Below are 16,788 nucleotides of genomic sequence, written 5' to 3'. Positions count from 1 at the left end.
TTTGAAGGAAGACCTGCTCAGGATAAACTGGGTTAGGTATTCTGATTACATTCTCAAAATTCAAAACCTAAAATGTTGAGCCATCATATGCAGAAACAGCATCAATCAATGTTCCATGCATGCATGTATACATGTATGTTCACATTAATGTCTTTCAAGAAGGAAGAAGGGTGGCATAAAAACTCCATTATATTCTGATCAAAGTGAACAACAGAGATGATAATTCTGCTGATCACATTTTGGGATAATACTCAAATATCCAAGAAAGTCCTACAGTCTTAGATAAAAACTTTTTTTTTTTAACAACCTGCTTAAGCAACCCCCTGAACCTTCTTTGTACGTACTTCAGTTAGTCCTCATTGCATTTATACAGAAAAAAGTTCTACTAATTTTAGGTGAACTCACTTCAGCTACAGGTGCTCTTCTCTCTCTCTCATTCTCTCTCTTGAACTTTTAAAAAAATACCCCCCCCACCTACTATCCAAATGTGGCACTATTGGCCAAGATACATTCTAAAAAAACAAATATGCAACTTGTGTGGCTTCAAACAGCAGCTGTGTTCCCTCCCATGTCACAAACGAAACTGCCTTTGAAATGAAAGATAATTGGTTATATCACATAGATGTAAGTTACTTAAAGGCAGGAAGAAGCCAAACCTTCTGTTAGGATTAATGCTGCATTTCTACATATGTGGACTCTTAAGTCCCTGTAAGTCCCAGGTAAGTGGGTGTAGGGCTGCAGCCCAAACAGTTTGCGTGTCTCTAACCATTTGGATTCTGACCATTATTATTCCTACTCTTGCTATGCCTGCAACCGGAGTTCATTGACTGCAGAATTAACAATAATTACAAACCTTTCACTCTGTTCCTCTGTACTGTAGATGGTGGTCTATCTAGACTCATCACCCATTGCCTTATTAGCTGTAGGTCATGTTCAATTTTTAAGAAATTTCATTGTATAAAATATATAACAATAACAGCACCAAGATGTATTTGTTTTACTGAGGTTTATTCCTTTGCATTTTTATAAAAAGACTACGACAAGCATTCTGGAAGAAAAACATCAGAATGAAAATGACCAAAGTTCTATAATTAAAAAAAAAAAAAAAATTCAAGGTTGTCAGTATAAAATAAGCTTTGTACTTTTGATGAAAACTAATGTGAGTTTTGTAAAGAGCACATTGGGTGATGGTAGTTAAAGTCTTATCTTTAGTTCTAGTCAACTAGCAATCCCGAAAGAGTCTGCATCATCATCATCATCATCATCATCGGCCATTTGATAGAATTCTACTGCTGAACCTAATCAATCTATGGAATACTGTGGCAGCACTATGTAACAAAGCTAAAATAGATTTACAAATGGGGTTTTAGGGGATAAGCTCCTCCACAGGATTACCTATTGATTTTAAATATAAAAAGCTTATCATATAAATCAAAACTACAAAAATAGTGAACCTATGCATAAATCCTTTAAGAAGAGCACTCACTTCAAACTTGAAGCCAAGAATAAATGTACACCATTCTAAAGAAGATCCATTTCTTAGACAGAAAACTGTGCCTCCACCCCTACCCTAAGGTGTGCAAAACATGAACATAATCTTTTTCAAGAAGGCATTAAATTTGAACCAAAAGGACTATGCATGCATGAAGATCCTCAGTACTCAGCTGGTGACTGCTGTATGGTTGCACTCTGTTTCCATGAGACAATTTGATTCTGCACTAATTATAAGCCTCCTTCATGTTTCATGAAAGCACGTGAGGTATGAAAAGCCAGGCAACTGATTTCTGAGATCCTGACCCTTCTTCTTCATGTAGTGTAATTTTTATGCTTTTCTAAAAGATAAGATTGCTACAAAGCTATTATACTACTAGGCCAAGCTGAGGATTCCTTTCTTAAAGGTGAAGTGAGTAGGAATTAAGTGCAACTCTAAAAAGTATCTGCTCCACAGCTTGAGAATTACAGTTTTGGAGCAATATGCAACCTGAAAGCAAAGCTGACAAAAATTTTTATAAACTCTAGTTAAATGTCTTAGGATGGGAATGGGCAGCATCTGCATTTAAGTACACATCTGCAAATCATAAAAACAAGGTTATCAAGTAGATTACACGTAGTTCTATAGATAAATGTTAAAGTATTTACATCCCTATTATTTATACAATGTTAAACATGTCCCAATTAAATTTCATGTTAAATAGCACAGAGGACAATGCTGAACTCTGTGAAACTGCATATTCAAATGATGGGATGTCAAACAGGATCTCCTAGTACCTTGCAGAACTACAGCTTTCAGGCCGCAAACCTGCAAGCATGCCTATACATACAAAGGCAAAACTTTCAATGGAAATAAGGTTATAGGCATATTTAAACATTTTAATGCATTTATAAAGCAGCATAATCTGTGCAAGTTCTAAGATTTGGCTCCATATCTTGGAGCTTTACAACTCAGGGCTGCACGGTGCGCAGCTCAAAATTTTGGTATTGCCTCAAAAGCTGTTGACAAATTTTGTTAGCACACCAATATGCTATCAGGCTGCTGTGGCACAAAATAACTTAACTCGTGCTGGTCATGCAGTAAAGTTTTGTGAGGTTTCCTCTGGTGACTGGAATAGATCAGGAACTGGCTACTGTTCTACCCAGCTGGAAGTTAAGTGCCATGCACATACAACTAATTTCCTTGTCACACAAAGAAAGAAACAAAGCAAACAACAATTTTCTCCTGGCTCAGCTATTGCATTTTCAGTTACTACTTCTGCTTTGCCCACTACATGTGGACAATGGTGACTTTATTTCTATTAGCCTCTACTTTTCTTTTCTTGTTTTTGAAGCTAAGGTTGGCTGAAATGGTGCTCAGACGTTGCCGTCTTGGTTTACTGCTTTCTTGGCCAAGCAAGACTACTTTTCATTTCTCTATTCACAAGTGCTCATGTTTCCAGGAAGAAAAGAGTGAAAAATAAGAAATGGTAAGACAGACACTTGTGCTAGAGAAAAGGAGCAAGGGTTCCTGAGTAATGCAATTGGTAATTTTTGAAAAAATAGTTTCTCTTTGGTCAGCTGATTAACAGATCAAGAACCACTTCTTAATGTGTTCAAGATTGCTTGGAGACATTGGGAGATAGGCAGACAGTGCTTCTGATTCGCTCCCCTGTTTCCCACTGATAGAAGATCCCCAAAGGTCCTTGTTGCAGATGTGCTGCCACTAGAGATTTGCCTGTACACCACTGTGAAAAGCCAATAGAAGTCAATATTCCCACAGGATGAAGGAAGATACTATGATATCCTAAAGAGTTGAGGACATGTGTGTAGATACATGGTGTGCAAGGAACAATCAACTGAGAAATTTAAAAAAAAACAGTTGTAAGGGATTGTTACATGTGGGTATGTATATATGTATTAAGAGGAGGAAATCATTGTATGTATGTGTGCAAGAATGTATGTTTGTGTATTTAGAAGTAAATGCATTTAGTAATTACATTTGTTAATAGAATGCAATCATATTATTGGCATTTAATTGATGTAACTGTCATCATGGCTTCACCCATTTTTTGGAGTATGGCACCAAAAACCATATGGAGTATGGTTTTGAGTGAACCACCAATCATACTATTAGAACATTGTCATGAAGCATAATAATTGTGTTAACAGAGTATTAATAGGCACCCCAGTATGTATATTTAGAACTAAATACATTCCAATGAAACATACTAAAAATAATGATTCAAGTGGAGTAGAATTAGAGTGGAATAACTTGAGGGCAGAATCCCCAAGCGCTGGCCCAGTGCCTGGAGGCTGCAAGTGTTTGGATGGGGAGGAATCAAATTCAACTCAACCCTAGCAAGACGGAGTGTTCTGGACTTTTGGGCTTCCTGGGTCCAGTGATATGTAATCTTTGACTCTTGCTGGGGTAGCACTGGCCTGGACAGAGCTGGTCGGCAATTTGGGGGTTCCCCTGGACTTGCCACTCCTGCTCAAGGAGGAGGTGGCAGCTATGGTTGGGGAACCTTTGCAGAAATCCATCTTGTGTGCCAACTGTGGCCATTTCTGGAGCAGGAGGCCTTTGCTCACAGTCACTCATGTCCTGGTCACTTCCCAGTTGGATTACTGTAATGAGCTCTACATGGGGCTGCCCTTGAAGACCACCAGGAAACTACAGCCGGTCCAGAATGTGATGGTGTGCTCAGTTCTGGGTGCCCGACAGTGTGGCTATATTGCACTGCTGCTGTTTAAGCTGCACTGGCTTCCAGTTTCTTTACAGGAACAATTCAAGGTGCTGGTTATCACCTTTAAAGCCCTAAATGGCATGAGACCAGGCTACTTGTGGGACCACCTCTCCCTGAGAAATCTGCCTGTTCCACCAGGCCAGATAAGGTTGGCATGCACTAGCTCCTTTCCCTTAAATGTTGTCATCTAGCAGGACCTAGGAAGTACACCTTCTCTGTAGCTGCCCCTGCCTTGTGGAATACCCTTCCCCCAGAGATCCAGCAGCCCCCCACCCTCCTTGTCTTCCAGAAGGCCTTGAAGAGGTGGCTCTTCCCACAAGTGATAGGGTTGGATGAGGCTGGAGCTCGGTAAGATGATACGCTGATGTACCGGAGAGTGTTGCCAGAGGCACCATGCATTTTTATCTAGTTTTTATTGATTTTGATTCAGATCGTTTTAGGGGTTTTGTTGTTTTTACTGTTTTGTGCCCTGCCCTGGGTTGTGGTTTCAATATGGGTGGCTATATAAGTCTTTTTAAACAAATAAATAAAATGTCTCACAAGTAGGCTTTTGCTTGTCTAACAAGACTCCTTTTCCCCTGTATCCACCCTTAAATCTGTTCTAGATGGTAAATTCTTGATTCTGAGGACACAGTAAAGGTAATAGTCAGAAGTGTAATCTTCTTTCCACTGATGGAAACTGTTTTATTTATAGATGGGACTAACTGCTAAATCTCTGAATAAAATTTAGATGCTAGGACATGATTGATAAATGCTATCCAATTTAAAAAAGTTCACTGAAAGAGGAGACATTACAAATCATTATAATAGTATCTACAGTACATATGAGAATATAAGGTTTCTGACTCTCATTATTATTCTTAAACATGCTTTATAATATTTTTTAAAAAACCAACCCACTGCTACTTCATAGAGTTGCTTAAGAAGCCCTCAAGCCTTAAGGCATAGAGGTCTACAAAATAAGACTTTCTAGATGCCTGGGCCTAGAGTTTCCTTTAAATATATATTTATAGTCATCAGAACCCTCTTTAGAATGTGATGAACATGTTCTGGATTTAGATTTTATTCAGGATTTCCATCATTTTCAACTTTGGTCAAGAAAATACAAAGAGGTGGATTAGAAAGGTACCTGGCACCTCCTGGCTTTTCCTTCCAACTGATGCTTTCAGTAAAGCCTCTAAACTAATTAGAATTGATTTATTATGGATCAGGTACCTTATCAGGTGAAGAAGGAAATTACCATGGACAGTCAAAGGGTTAGGAGGTCAATACAGAATAGCAAAATCAATTTAAATTGATTAGACAAAAGGTCCATCTTACACATTTTACAGAGCCCAGAGGATTAACTTTTAAGTAAACATCTTTGAACTGTAAAGACAGAATTTGAGACTGAAAGTTACAAGTAATGACAGCTTTATTTAAAAAACAACAACAACCGGGCATATTTAAATAACTAATAAAGCTGTAGTTTAATCTATCTGGATGTTTATTTTTATTATAAATCATCCTCTGGATTACTGTACAGTAATTTAGGAAGAGGAGGTAATTGTATAATATATCCCTACATCAATCTGTTCAGAAGTTTCCATTTAGATGAGATGACTAGCCATTTAGAAAGCTACAGAGAATGAAGAAAATACATCCCAAAGATGGTTCTAATCCTGTTATTTTGCCTGATGAAATATTTACTTGACACAAGCGTATTTCTACTCAAGATAGGTGAGGTCTGTCTAAAACGTTTACCTTAGAAAAATAATGAAATGTACTTTTTCTTTATTTTGTACTGAAGCAAAAATAGTGCTATGTATGAAAATAAATGCCACCCACACTATCATTATCCAAGTTCATTTTAATAAGGTCTATTGAGAGTTCTACATTTATACAGGCTTATATTGCTCATCCGATTCAAGTTTTCAGCAATGTCTAAAAAGTTTCTTTTCTACAGAGAAAAAATTATCTTTGAAAACATTTCTTACCTTCAATGGCAAGCATGGCTCTTAGCTCCCTGTTCAGCAGTTCGTACCGCCTTTCTAAGTCATGTTCCTTTTCCCTAGGCAAATTGTAGAAGTTCATCAATATGTTAATTACTAAATCATTAAATGCTTAAAAGAACCTTTAATTTTGATTGATTTTTAGGACTCTAAGCTGACTTTTTCCTGAGGATTAAGCTACTCTAAACAAATGATATGCAAGAACAAAACCTTATTCAGACAGGATCAGTGCTTCCAAATGCTTCTTATACTAAGTTGCAACATTCATTGGAAAGTACAGTCCCTTATTCTAGCAACCAAATCGACAATGATACTGGGCTTCAGCATCTCAAAAGTGCCTTGTTTACATTTCTTGAAGTTTCTCATCCCTCCTCAGTTTGTTAATATTTTAACATTTTATTTCTGAACATTCTGAGGCAAGCGTTGGCTTCTAACTACCCAGACCACAATCTTTCTTTGCTCCAGAAGGCTCTGTGTCCCACATAGCATATAACTCGGAGCCAGTGCTTTGTATTTCAGTGCTGTCAGCTAAATGTCCTTTTAAAAAAAAATTAAAGTTAGAAAAAGGATGTTGTTTGCATGTGGGACTCTGGGAGGGGAAGTGTGAACAAATCTGCATGGAGTTTGAGGGTCCATATGCTGTCTGGGCGTGTTTTTGAGAGGGACACTTCTTTTGAGGGCTACAGAATGCAGGACATTAAATATATAACATCCAGTTATTCTTCTGGTTTTCATTGATTCTGGGTATGAATATGTCCATTGAGAAACATCATGCATGGAAGGAGGAGGTCAACTGACCTCAGATTGCTTTATTCCACCAAATTGTACCCCTGATTAAGAAAATATCAATCAATCAGTCATTTTAAAACCTACCATTTAAAACTAGCTATCAATCTAAGAGGTCTAAGCTAGCTATCAAACTAAGAAAGGATCAAGTCCCACCCTCCCCCATGGATGACAGTCTCTATCCACATTGGGCCACTTCACACTTCTTCTAGAGCAGGGGTTGTTAACCTTTTTATGCCATGAACCCTTTGAAAGTCTGGTGAAACCTACAGACTCTTCCTCGGAAAAATATTTCTAAATGCATAAAATAAAACACATAGATATATAGCTTGCTTTACAAAGGAAAATGATTACACTCAAATATCATCTAGTCAGAAAAGCTTCAAAATTATCAGATTCTAAGCTAGGTACACCATTCAGTAACTCCCTTTATGTTTAAACCTTTTCCATTATTACAGGTAATAAGAATATCATTATGCTGCTGTGACATATGCACACACATACTCATCTTTAACTTTCTATGAATTAGAATTCATATTTATATTTTCAATATTGGAAAAAAACACCCATATCAGCCCTATCTTCAGGGCTACCCCTGAAGGCTGTTAGAGTTAATGGCCTTATGGTGCCATTACAAATAAAAATAAAATGAGATAATAAGTAGATGGAGGGAACAACCTCTAATAATAAGTCTAATAAGTAGATGGAGGGAACGGCTTCTATGAGAGGGCCATATGAAAGTACCTGGAATATTCCTGGCTTAAGGGCAAGTGGTTTCTCCAGGAGCTGATTATGTGCACATTTTTGTTGGAGCAGAAGGCCACAAGGCAGCAGAGAACCCTGATTGCTGAGCAGCCACTAATTGCTGCTATTCAGATTGCTGCTGTAGCCTCCATGATCTGGGCGTCAGGGCTGGAAATTCTGGAGTTTGCAGAGCTCAGCACCTCTCATCTAAAAATACATGAACCCTTCCAGAAAATAAGCAAGTAATGCATTGAAGAGAATGGAGGAGCTGCCGTGCAGTAGTGGCCAATGCTACCATAAAGGCAAACAGCAACTTTTGCTTCATGGCAAAACATTCATTTTTGTAAGTCTTGCACAGAATAAATGGTGGAATGTGCACCCCCAAAATCTTCCTGCCAGAGTTGAGTGATTTTCTGAAAGGGTCTTGTGTATTTTCAAACAAGGCTTGCCCTTCATCCCCCCCCCCCGCCATTTTTATCATTCATCTGACAAAATAGTTTCACCTTCATTTCCTTTAATAAATAGCTTCACCTGCAGTCCTGTAAAATGATCTTCCACTCTCTGCTATTGGCCTAATGCTTCTGTTTAAGAAGTATCGGATGACAGTGGTGTTTGATGCTTGGAAACTGTCCAGTTTGGAAGACTGCTCAAGATTTATAAACCATGATTTATGAAGTTGACATAACTTCACGTGTTCTTCCCAAGGCTTCTCCTCCTATACCACTTTAGAGCTTAGCTGCTCTATGATGTGTGTTAGGTGTGAGCCCGCTTTTTGTTTAAGCCAGGACGCTCTGGCTTACTTCAGTTTACAGACCTGGGTAACAACCCAGAGATTTTAGAGAGCAACTGCCAGTCAGAGTATGCAATACTGAATCAGGTGCATAAATGTTCTGATCTGAAATAAAGTTCTTGTCTATGTTGTTTGAAACCATCCTTCACCCTTTGCTCCCTGTACTGGAAGTTTCCGTATTTGCCAATGTATAGGTAAAATGGGCATGACAAAGAATGCAGAAAATGCAAATCACTTATACCTCCCTTCTTTCCTACATCAATCAGTATCTAAAACTTCATCTAAACAGTTCACTTTCTCTGACTGTTGTGTCTAGCAGGTAATATAAATTAAGTATATTTAGACATTTCCTTACCAAAATGTACTCATTCTTCTCCCTATATTACAATCTTAAATGCATTTGTCTTCCAAATTAGAGGCGGTGCAAAGAGTTTCTGCATTCAGTTGAGTGGTCAAACTAAGAATGGACAGATCGGCATATTTCTGATCTGCATGTATTTGCATATACATGTGCTGTTTTTGCATCAGTTTTTAGCAAATCCTCACAAAAACTGTATTATTGTATTTGCTCATAAAAATATGTATTTTGAAATATATTTTATATTTCACATACGTTTTATCCCAAATCCTAACTTTATTATTTTTAAGTAGACTACAGCACTAAAAAAGTCAGGAAAGAACGAGGTCTGAAGGGTAACAACATTCTGATTTGCCCACTGGTCCTAGAAGTGCAGATTAAGTCCATTCCTATCAGGAACTGCAAAGAATGACTGACATGTATAAATGAATGTTTATGTAGGTTAGGTCTCTACCACTCTTATGCAAAGAATCTGTGAAACTCTCAGTTAAAGCAGATTGATATGTAGAGGTTAATTAATTTCCATGTACCAATTTTGGACCAGGGTGCTATGTTTACAGAAGTATATGCTTCATACGTTTCTATCTGAATTGAGTGAAAACTGAATTATTTCTTCAGTTTAATACATTTTCACTACATACGAGGAAATATTTTGAAGTCTTATAGAAAGGAAGCAGAAAAATTGCCAACTTTTGCATTGTAATTCACAAATCAAGACATACTTACAGAAGAGAAAGTTGATTCATTCTTCTTATCAAGGCGTTTTTCTTATTGACTAACATGAACCATTCTTGCATCATAGCTTCTTCTTCTTCAGTATTTCTTCCTATTAAAAACAGAGTTGTTTGATTTATAGTTTAAAGGCTCAGTGATAAGTCCAACTTAATTTTTATTTAGCAGAGTTTTCAGCCCCATTAAGGAAAAAACAAACAAACATGTACAGGATCCAAAGGGCTCAGTAATATGCCACGTCAGCTTTTTGACAGCAACCCTCATCAGTCTCTAAAAAAACTGCTCTCGATATTCCTTGCATCATCCAAACTGTAAAAGGCTATCATGGAGGGAAAAAAGGGTTCCAGTTTCCTATTTATCTATTTATCTAAGGCATTTAATATAATCTTTTCAATCAGTTCTATTGAACGTATGGTTGGAAAAGAACAACAACAAGTTAATAGCTGGCTAAAACAAATTCAACTTAATTTCAGAGATACGATTAAAATCTAAAAAGATATCACTGAAAATATTTTAGAATTCCAAAAAATTAAGCATAAACATGACTTGCTTGTTTATAACACCTATTTCAACCACCACTCTATAAAAACCTTGCCCACTATCAAAAGAACAAAAGTGGAACCAGGCTGACTTCCCTGGACAGGAATTTCAGGCAATCATTGATTGGTCCCTCTCTTGCTTTCCTTTCAGATTAGAAGGGCAGTGCAGCACTTTGGATTTGAGGAGGAAATGATGCTCTGAAGGTGCTCAAGTGGCACATGTCCACAACTCTGTGAAGCACCTCTGCCTTTTCCTGGGATCCCATGGCTTCCTTCCACAACCACTGGGAAGAGATGATTTGTTTAAGGAGTTGTCAACAGGTGTTACACATGTACTTACAATACATACACCCAAAGCACCCTTTTCCCTTGGAATCCAAAGTAATGTATAGCACCAAAAATGGTTCTCTGATTACAGAAGGAGCATCTTCCAAGGATATTAAAATTGAATAGGTGTATTATTAGAGAATGTGGATTCCTAAGCAGTTTATCCATATCGGTTCACTGATCATAGCCAGAACTATAAACTATATCCCAGTGGCCTATAAAGTTATTGAAACAAGGGATGGCCTTTGTCAATACATTTTGCAGAATTCATTACAGTCCTCCAAGTGGAATATCACTAAAGCATGAATCATCACAGTCACACAGGACATTTCTAGAAATGGGGAGAATTCAAGCATTAGGCTTGGTTGAGTATCCAAGGTTCAGAAATGATTCCAGGAATTTGTCCATGGCATGAATCTGAATATGCCAGGAACATTCTCAAGATGTGAGCTTTGCAAGGACAGTACAATCCTGTTTAGTACAGGTTAGCTTTCTGCTATTTGAACAGACTTTTAACTATCAGAGCACCTCTATCTTACTGTGATTAAGCTATCATAGTTTGCTGCTTTTCTGTTTCAAATGATGGGTAGTGCAAATGAAAAAGACAAGTAACTTTATATAACCAAAGATGTTACCAGCATACTTAGATTATTATTTCTCATAGGCATTTTTATTCATGGTGTATAATATAATTTGAAGAGTTTCTACAATGGAGACCATCTTTGCAATGCACCTACTACAGTGAATCAGTAAGGATGTCTAATGCTAACTAACATAAGCACCAATAAGCCACTTTATCGATTCTGGATCTGCTTCTTCAAATTAAGAATTCAGCTATTTTCAGTGAGACACAAGCCACATACATCTTATACATCTGTACTCAAAGGCTTTAAAAATAAAATCAAACCAAATAAAACCAGATCCCACTGAGTTCTGTCAACAATGGACAACAGGAAGCCCACAAAACTGTTTTCTGTGACCACTAGACTTCTTAAAGATTTTACTGTCAAAATTCAGTTGTAAATTATCAAATAATCGAAGAATGATCTCTTATCATTTTTTATCCTGCATCCCAATTCCACCCTCAGGAAAACCGTGCAACATCTGGCTCCCAGCATGGCATCTCTGCATTATGCCCTGCCTGCTGTGACCACTGAACGCCAAACTAAAATAATGATTAAAAACAAATCACCTCTGCCGCAATCTATCCTCCTCCACTGGACAACATCAGGGCATGCTATGTATAAACTAACACTTTTGTCCACACATTGAACATGAGATTATGGTCCTGAGGAGAGCAGCTTGCCCAAGGACATCTAACGAGTTAAAATGGGGAGTATGAGCTCAATTTCTTAGTTGCAACATTACAACACGATTGATTTGTCAGAAGCTTTTAATCTAGACATCTGGAACGCAACATTTCAAACGCAATCTATCAACAGGTCTCTCTCTTAACTGTGAGGAAATGCAATATTATACAATAATGCACATTACTACATCTATACAATACTGTAAACCGAAGCTCTAACAAGATACATGAAAAGTGGTGATGTCACACTGTACTTACACTGTCATTTTGCACAAGGATGAAACTACAAAAGGCCTATGCAAAACTTGGCTTTTAAACTGTACCAAGTTTACAAGGACTTTTTTTTTGCATACATTTCAAAAACATTATTTACTCTCTGGTAAGTTAATTATATGCTCTCATTAAAGCGAATAAAGAGTTCAGTTTAATAAAAAGCATGTGCTGGGGGTTTTTGTTCAGAAAACAAAGACATTGGCATGAATGTCTGAAATTCATACATACATTTTGGTAATCATAACTGCATTTTGTAAATGCAGAACATTTCCCAAGATTTGGAATATTCTCAGAATTCATTCAGCTTGTTGAATGGTGGTGCCCACCAAACTTTGGACACTGACTGTAACAGGTGTAGCCGATTAACCTTTGCTGCTCTGGAACTGAACTAAAGCTATTTTCTTATTAGCAGATTAGCAGTAGAAATAATAGGTGTCCAGAGTTTGCTGCTTACAGTCCTTCATTTGTGGTAATAACTGCCATTCCCATAATCATGCTTTAAATGGTGGAACATTTCCTTAAATATCCATGCTACATTTAAAATTCATGTGATGAAAATTATGGTTGTGGTTGTGATCAAAAGATATTAGAAATGCTAGGTACTTTCTCTTTTTCTTTTACCAATGACTCTACCACCTTGCACGTTTAATGCAAATATTACTTGATGTTTATAAATTGTCCTAAAACCATTACATCATCCTTACAGTAATAGGGCCATATGATTATATTACACACATGCACTCATGCATATTACTCCTTCCTTTGATGTACTTCAAATATTTGGATACAGAAATGGGAAAAACACAACCAACAAAAACACCCAAGAAGAACCTCAAAACAGCAATGGTAGGCTGTAAGCAAGAAGAGGAATTCAGCCCTCTCATATATATATATTTTCAGCCCTGTGTGATGTAAGGGTAAGGAGACTACATGGTGCCATCCAGCTGAACAAGGCTTCACTGAGTTTAAACGCACGCGCGTGCGCACACACACACAAAACATGATAATGGGCCCAAATTGCTTAAGGAAAAAAAGATCCAAGGTGTTAGAAAGGATTGGATAGAATGACTTTTCTTTCTATATAATATCAGTAATTTGACTAATTCCCTGGTTAACAATACAGAAATACCATGTGTAAGAACTGGTTTGTAGCACACTTTTGACAATTTTTTATTACTGAATATTTCATGATCTGAAGCTTATTCCTCTCCCTTTTCCTTATGAAACAAAAACTGGAAAATTTCCTGTTGAGGAATTAACAGCTTCTCCTCCACAAACAAATAGGGAAAGGCCAAACACCTCTTCACAGTAAGGATACAAGACCATCAGTCTGTACTGCATTTTATACAGCATGACATATTCTTGCATTGGAAGGATACACTTTCTAAAATCTGACAATGGAAGAAGAATGGAAGGGCAATAGAGGGAAGGCTAAATAAAAAAAGAATATGAAGTTACTTCCATTTCACGTATCTTGTCTCAGAGAAAATGAGACCTTCTCCAATGTAGGTGCCATCCAGATATGAAGGACTGTTGAGGGTCATATCACCAAGTGTTTTAGAAAGTATTTCCTAGGCACAGGAATTGACACAAAAAGGCTAGATAGACAAGATAGTTCTTTGAACATCAGACCCATATTGACTTTGCAATGGACTGAATGTGAGGAACAAACCAAGAGAGAAAAAGAGGGAGGAGTCAGATAAGACATAGCCTTGACAACAAGGAGAACAATTGTTATTAATGGAGGATAAAGTGAGTGTTTGAGAGAAGGATTGCTTAGAAGGAAACATGTTGGTCTTGAATATTCTTTTAAAATGGTGATTTAAAAAAAAAGCAAGAGAGAAATGGTGGTAGGAGAAAATGCGGTAAGAGTGATGGGGCTATGTGTCACTCTGGTCAGAAAGCAATGAGATTCAATGAAACCAGAGCGAAGAGTAATGGGACAAGAGGGCTCCCAACAATGAGAGGGAAAGCAGCTCTAAAGTTTCCTCTCTCACAGAAACACTGAAAATGGCTAAATGGTTAGAAAGAGAGAAAAGCTATCTGATGATAAAATCACAGGAGAAAGGAATTAATCAAGAAGAATGAAGTCCAAAGAGATCCCTTAGATATTACACTGAGGAGGTGACCAGGGATATTGTGAAGAGTTTCAATAAAGTGGAAGGATGGAAGCTAGCCTGGAGGAAGACAAACTGAGAGTGGCACTGGAAAAAGAAAACCATTGTAACAGTACCACTAGGATGTCACAAAATTTTAGGGCCAAAGAACAGAAGAGAAATTAGGCTGTAGCTGGAGTGGGAGAATTGGTAATGAATGATTTTAATGGAATGGGTGAGATAGTGGAATGTCTAGACAGAACAGGAAAGAAGCTGAAGGAGAGATCATTTATTCTGTGTTGAAGAAGAGAAATATTGGTAGAGCAAAGTCAGCCAGAAGTAGAGAGAATACAGAAGAAGCATGTGGAAGGATAAGATAAGGACACTGAGGATGAGAGAGAATGAAGAGCATGAACTATTAGAAGAAGAAGGAAATGGGTGAAAGAGATTGGAATGGATGTTTTTGCTTTAGAATAATATAAATAATTAGCACGTTTTTATATGAGACTATGTCAAGAACTTCTAGCTAGCTGCCACAAGCTAGGTTGTTCACAGGAGTTTCTAGGCAAGATAAAAAGATATTTGTTTAAAAAAACACACAACATGTTGCCTGCCAATATCCTTTCCCTGGACTGGAATCCCACTCTTCTCCCATGCAGCTACATGGAAAGACTGAAACATGGCCCAAAAGAAAGCAGGGGAACGCAGGGTCTCCATGCTCTGTGAAGTGCAGCTAATGGGAAGCTGGCTGGCATTCTCTCGCATAAGCATAAGTACCGTGTCACATGAAATGGAGCACAGCCTCCTGCACTGTGTCACACCATACCTTCCAGTTCATGTAACAGTGCTCTCAAGAATCACTGCTACAGGTAGGTCTTCAGAACCTTATATGGGTGCACCATATAACCGAAGCCATAATGGATTATTCAAATTGCAGAAGTAAAATTTATAAAAAGATGTTTGTTTGTTATCCACCAACTGTCCTGAGATTTTTACTGTTGTTGTTTTTTACAGGGAAATGTAACAACAAATATCGTAAGCCTTGGATCAGGAGTGCAAATTAGGAGAGTTTCTCCTTCGGGTAACATTGTGTAATTCAAAAAGCCATTACATTAGGAAAGGGCAAACCTTTTAATATCACGAGGTAAGACAGCCCAGAGCTAGAGCTACAGATAAATTCCAGTGTTTACATGGTGTGAAATACGGACATTTTAAAGAGATCCTGTGTCTTTTTATAACATTTTCAGTTGCTTTTCAGATTCACTGTTTTTTGTGTTCGCCTTAGATCATATGATGCCCTGACACTGGTCATGTGATACAGGTTGTAATAGGCACAAATCCTTTTGGGTAACAACAAAAGAAGAAAGAATAAAAAGAAAAAGCTGAGAAAAACCTTGGCATTTGGAAAAAAGCCAATTGTGGCTCTGACGAAGGCCTTTTTGATCATTGAAATGACACATGCGTGCAATATTAAGAGTAGTTAGGGTTTTATTGGCCATGGATTTCAATTCTTTTCCCCAAAATATTGCAGTTCTGCATGGTTAAAGATATTTTAAAACTCAAATTTAAGGAGATTGAGCATATGCACAGAACTTGGCAAAACAGATCTACATAACAATGATATAATTTAAACCTATTCTTTGCAGTTTCTTTTGCAGCTTCTCAATAAAACAGAGGCTTTTCCAGCAAAAGTTCGGAATTTATTTCTGTAAATCTAAGTAGAACTCAATCAAGTATTTTTTGCTTGGCAGGGTAAAAAGCCTGCTTAGATCATTCTGTAAATATGGACATAAATAAGGGTGCTGTCTATGTTGCTTTTGAAGAACCACCATTACATTTAGTATTTAAATTATAAGCAAAACATATTGTAACTGATTCAGCATTTGGTTGCAAACTCATTATTGTTAAATGAAATGAAATGACTGGAATACATAAAACAGCCTTTGAATATAAAATGTGAGCTTTCTCTCTAGTTTTTGCAACATAGTCTATATCACATTTTAATTTTTGTTCCGTATAGAAAACAGGACCCGCGCTCCTTTTAAACTAGCAAGTTGGACCATTACAAATTAATCCTGACTTTAATAACTGGTTAAAGACCCCATCAGCTCTATAAATAGGAAAAAAATATTAAAAGCCTGTGATCACAGGGAGCTCTCTCATTTCTCCTCTAACCATTTGTTATTTAATCCAATACTAGTAATCCAATTTGTCCATCAGACTTTTAAAGGGCAGAATGCAACTTCCCCAGCTTAGACACTTTTCAAAGTACAATATATTTTTCAAATGAATGCTGGATGTTTCATTTTTTTTCCTTCCTAACTGTTCCTTGCTCTAATGTATGAGGGGGAAAAAAAGAACAAGATGAACATTGTTCATACTGATTAAGTAAGAGCTCATTAAAGAGCTGTCAGTGCCGTTCTCTGAATATGCATGAAGCATATAATCAGATCTAGTACCGTCACTAGAGGAGAATACGGTAAGTACAAAGAATTGATTTAATTACTTAGAGTGGGCTGTAGTGGTAAAGCAGTCTTGTTAGTACAAAAAGAAAAGGAGGTTGTATTCTGGCACAGTTAGGGGAAAAAGGCAGTTTCAGCTTCTGCCACAATGCTTAATCTCAGAA

General features: G+C 37.4%; 1 protein-coding gene across 3 annotated transcripts in view; it reads right to left on the bottom strand.

The window, feature by feature from the left end:
* Positions 1–16,788, bottom strand: part of EHBP1 (EH domain binding protein 1) — a 251,880-nt gene that overhangs the window by 3,709 nt on the left and 231,383 nt on the right. For all 3 annotated transcript variants that reach the window (XM_088133990.1, XM_088133981.1, XM_088133985.1), the window contains 2 exons: positions 9,613–9,712; positions 6,194–6,267 (listed from right to left, as the gene is read on the bottom strand). In XM_088133990.1, coding sequence (XP_087990116.1) covers positions 6,194–6,267; positions 9,613–9,712 — 174 coding nt within the window. The remainder of the gene's footprint in view (positions 1–6,193; positions 6,268–9,612; positions 9,713–16,788) is intronic.

This window comes from Python bivittatus, unplaced genomic scaffold (genome assembly GCF_059951505.1).
Source record: "Python bivittatus isolate LINGU-HERP-01145 unplaced genomic scaffold, Pbiv_v1 ctg000020_np1212, whole genome shotgun sequence".
Taxonomy (NCBI): Eukaryota; Metazoa; Chordata; class Lepidosauria; order Squamata; family Pythonidae; genus Python; species Python bivittatus.
The sequence above is the reverse complement of the archived record's forward strand: the minus strand, read 5'-3'. Positions and strand labels throughout refer to the sequence as shown.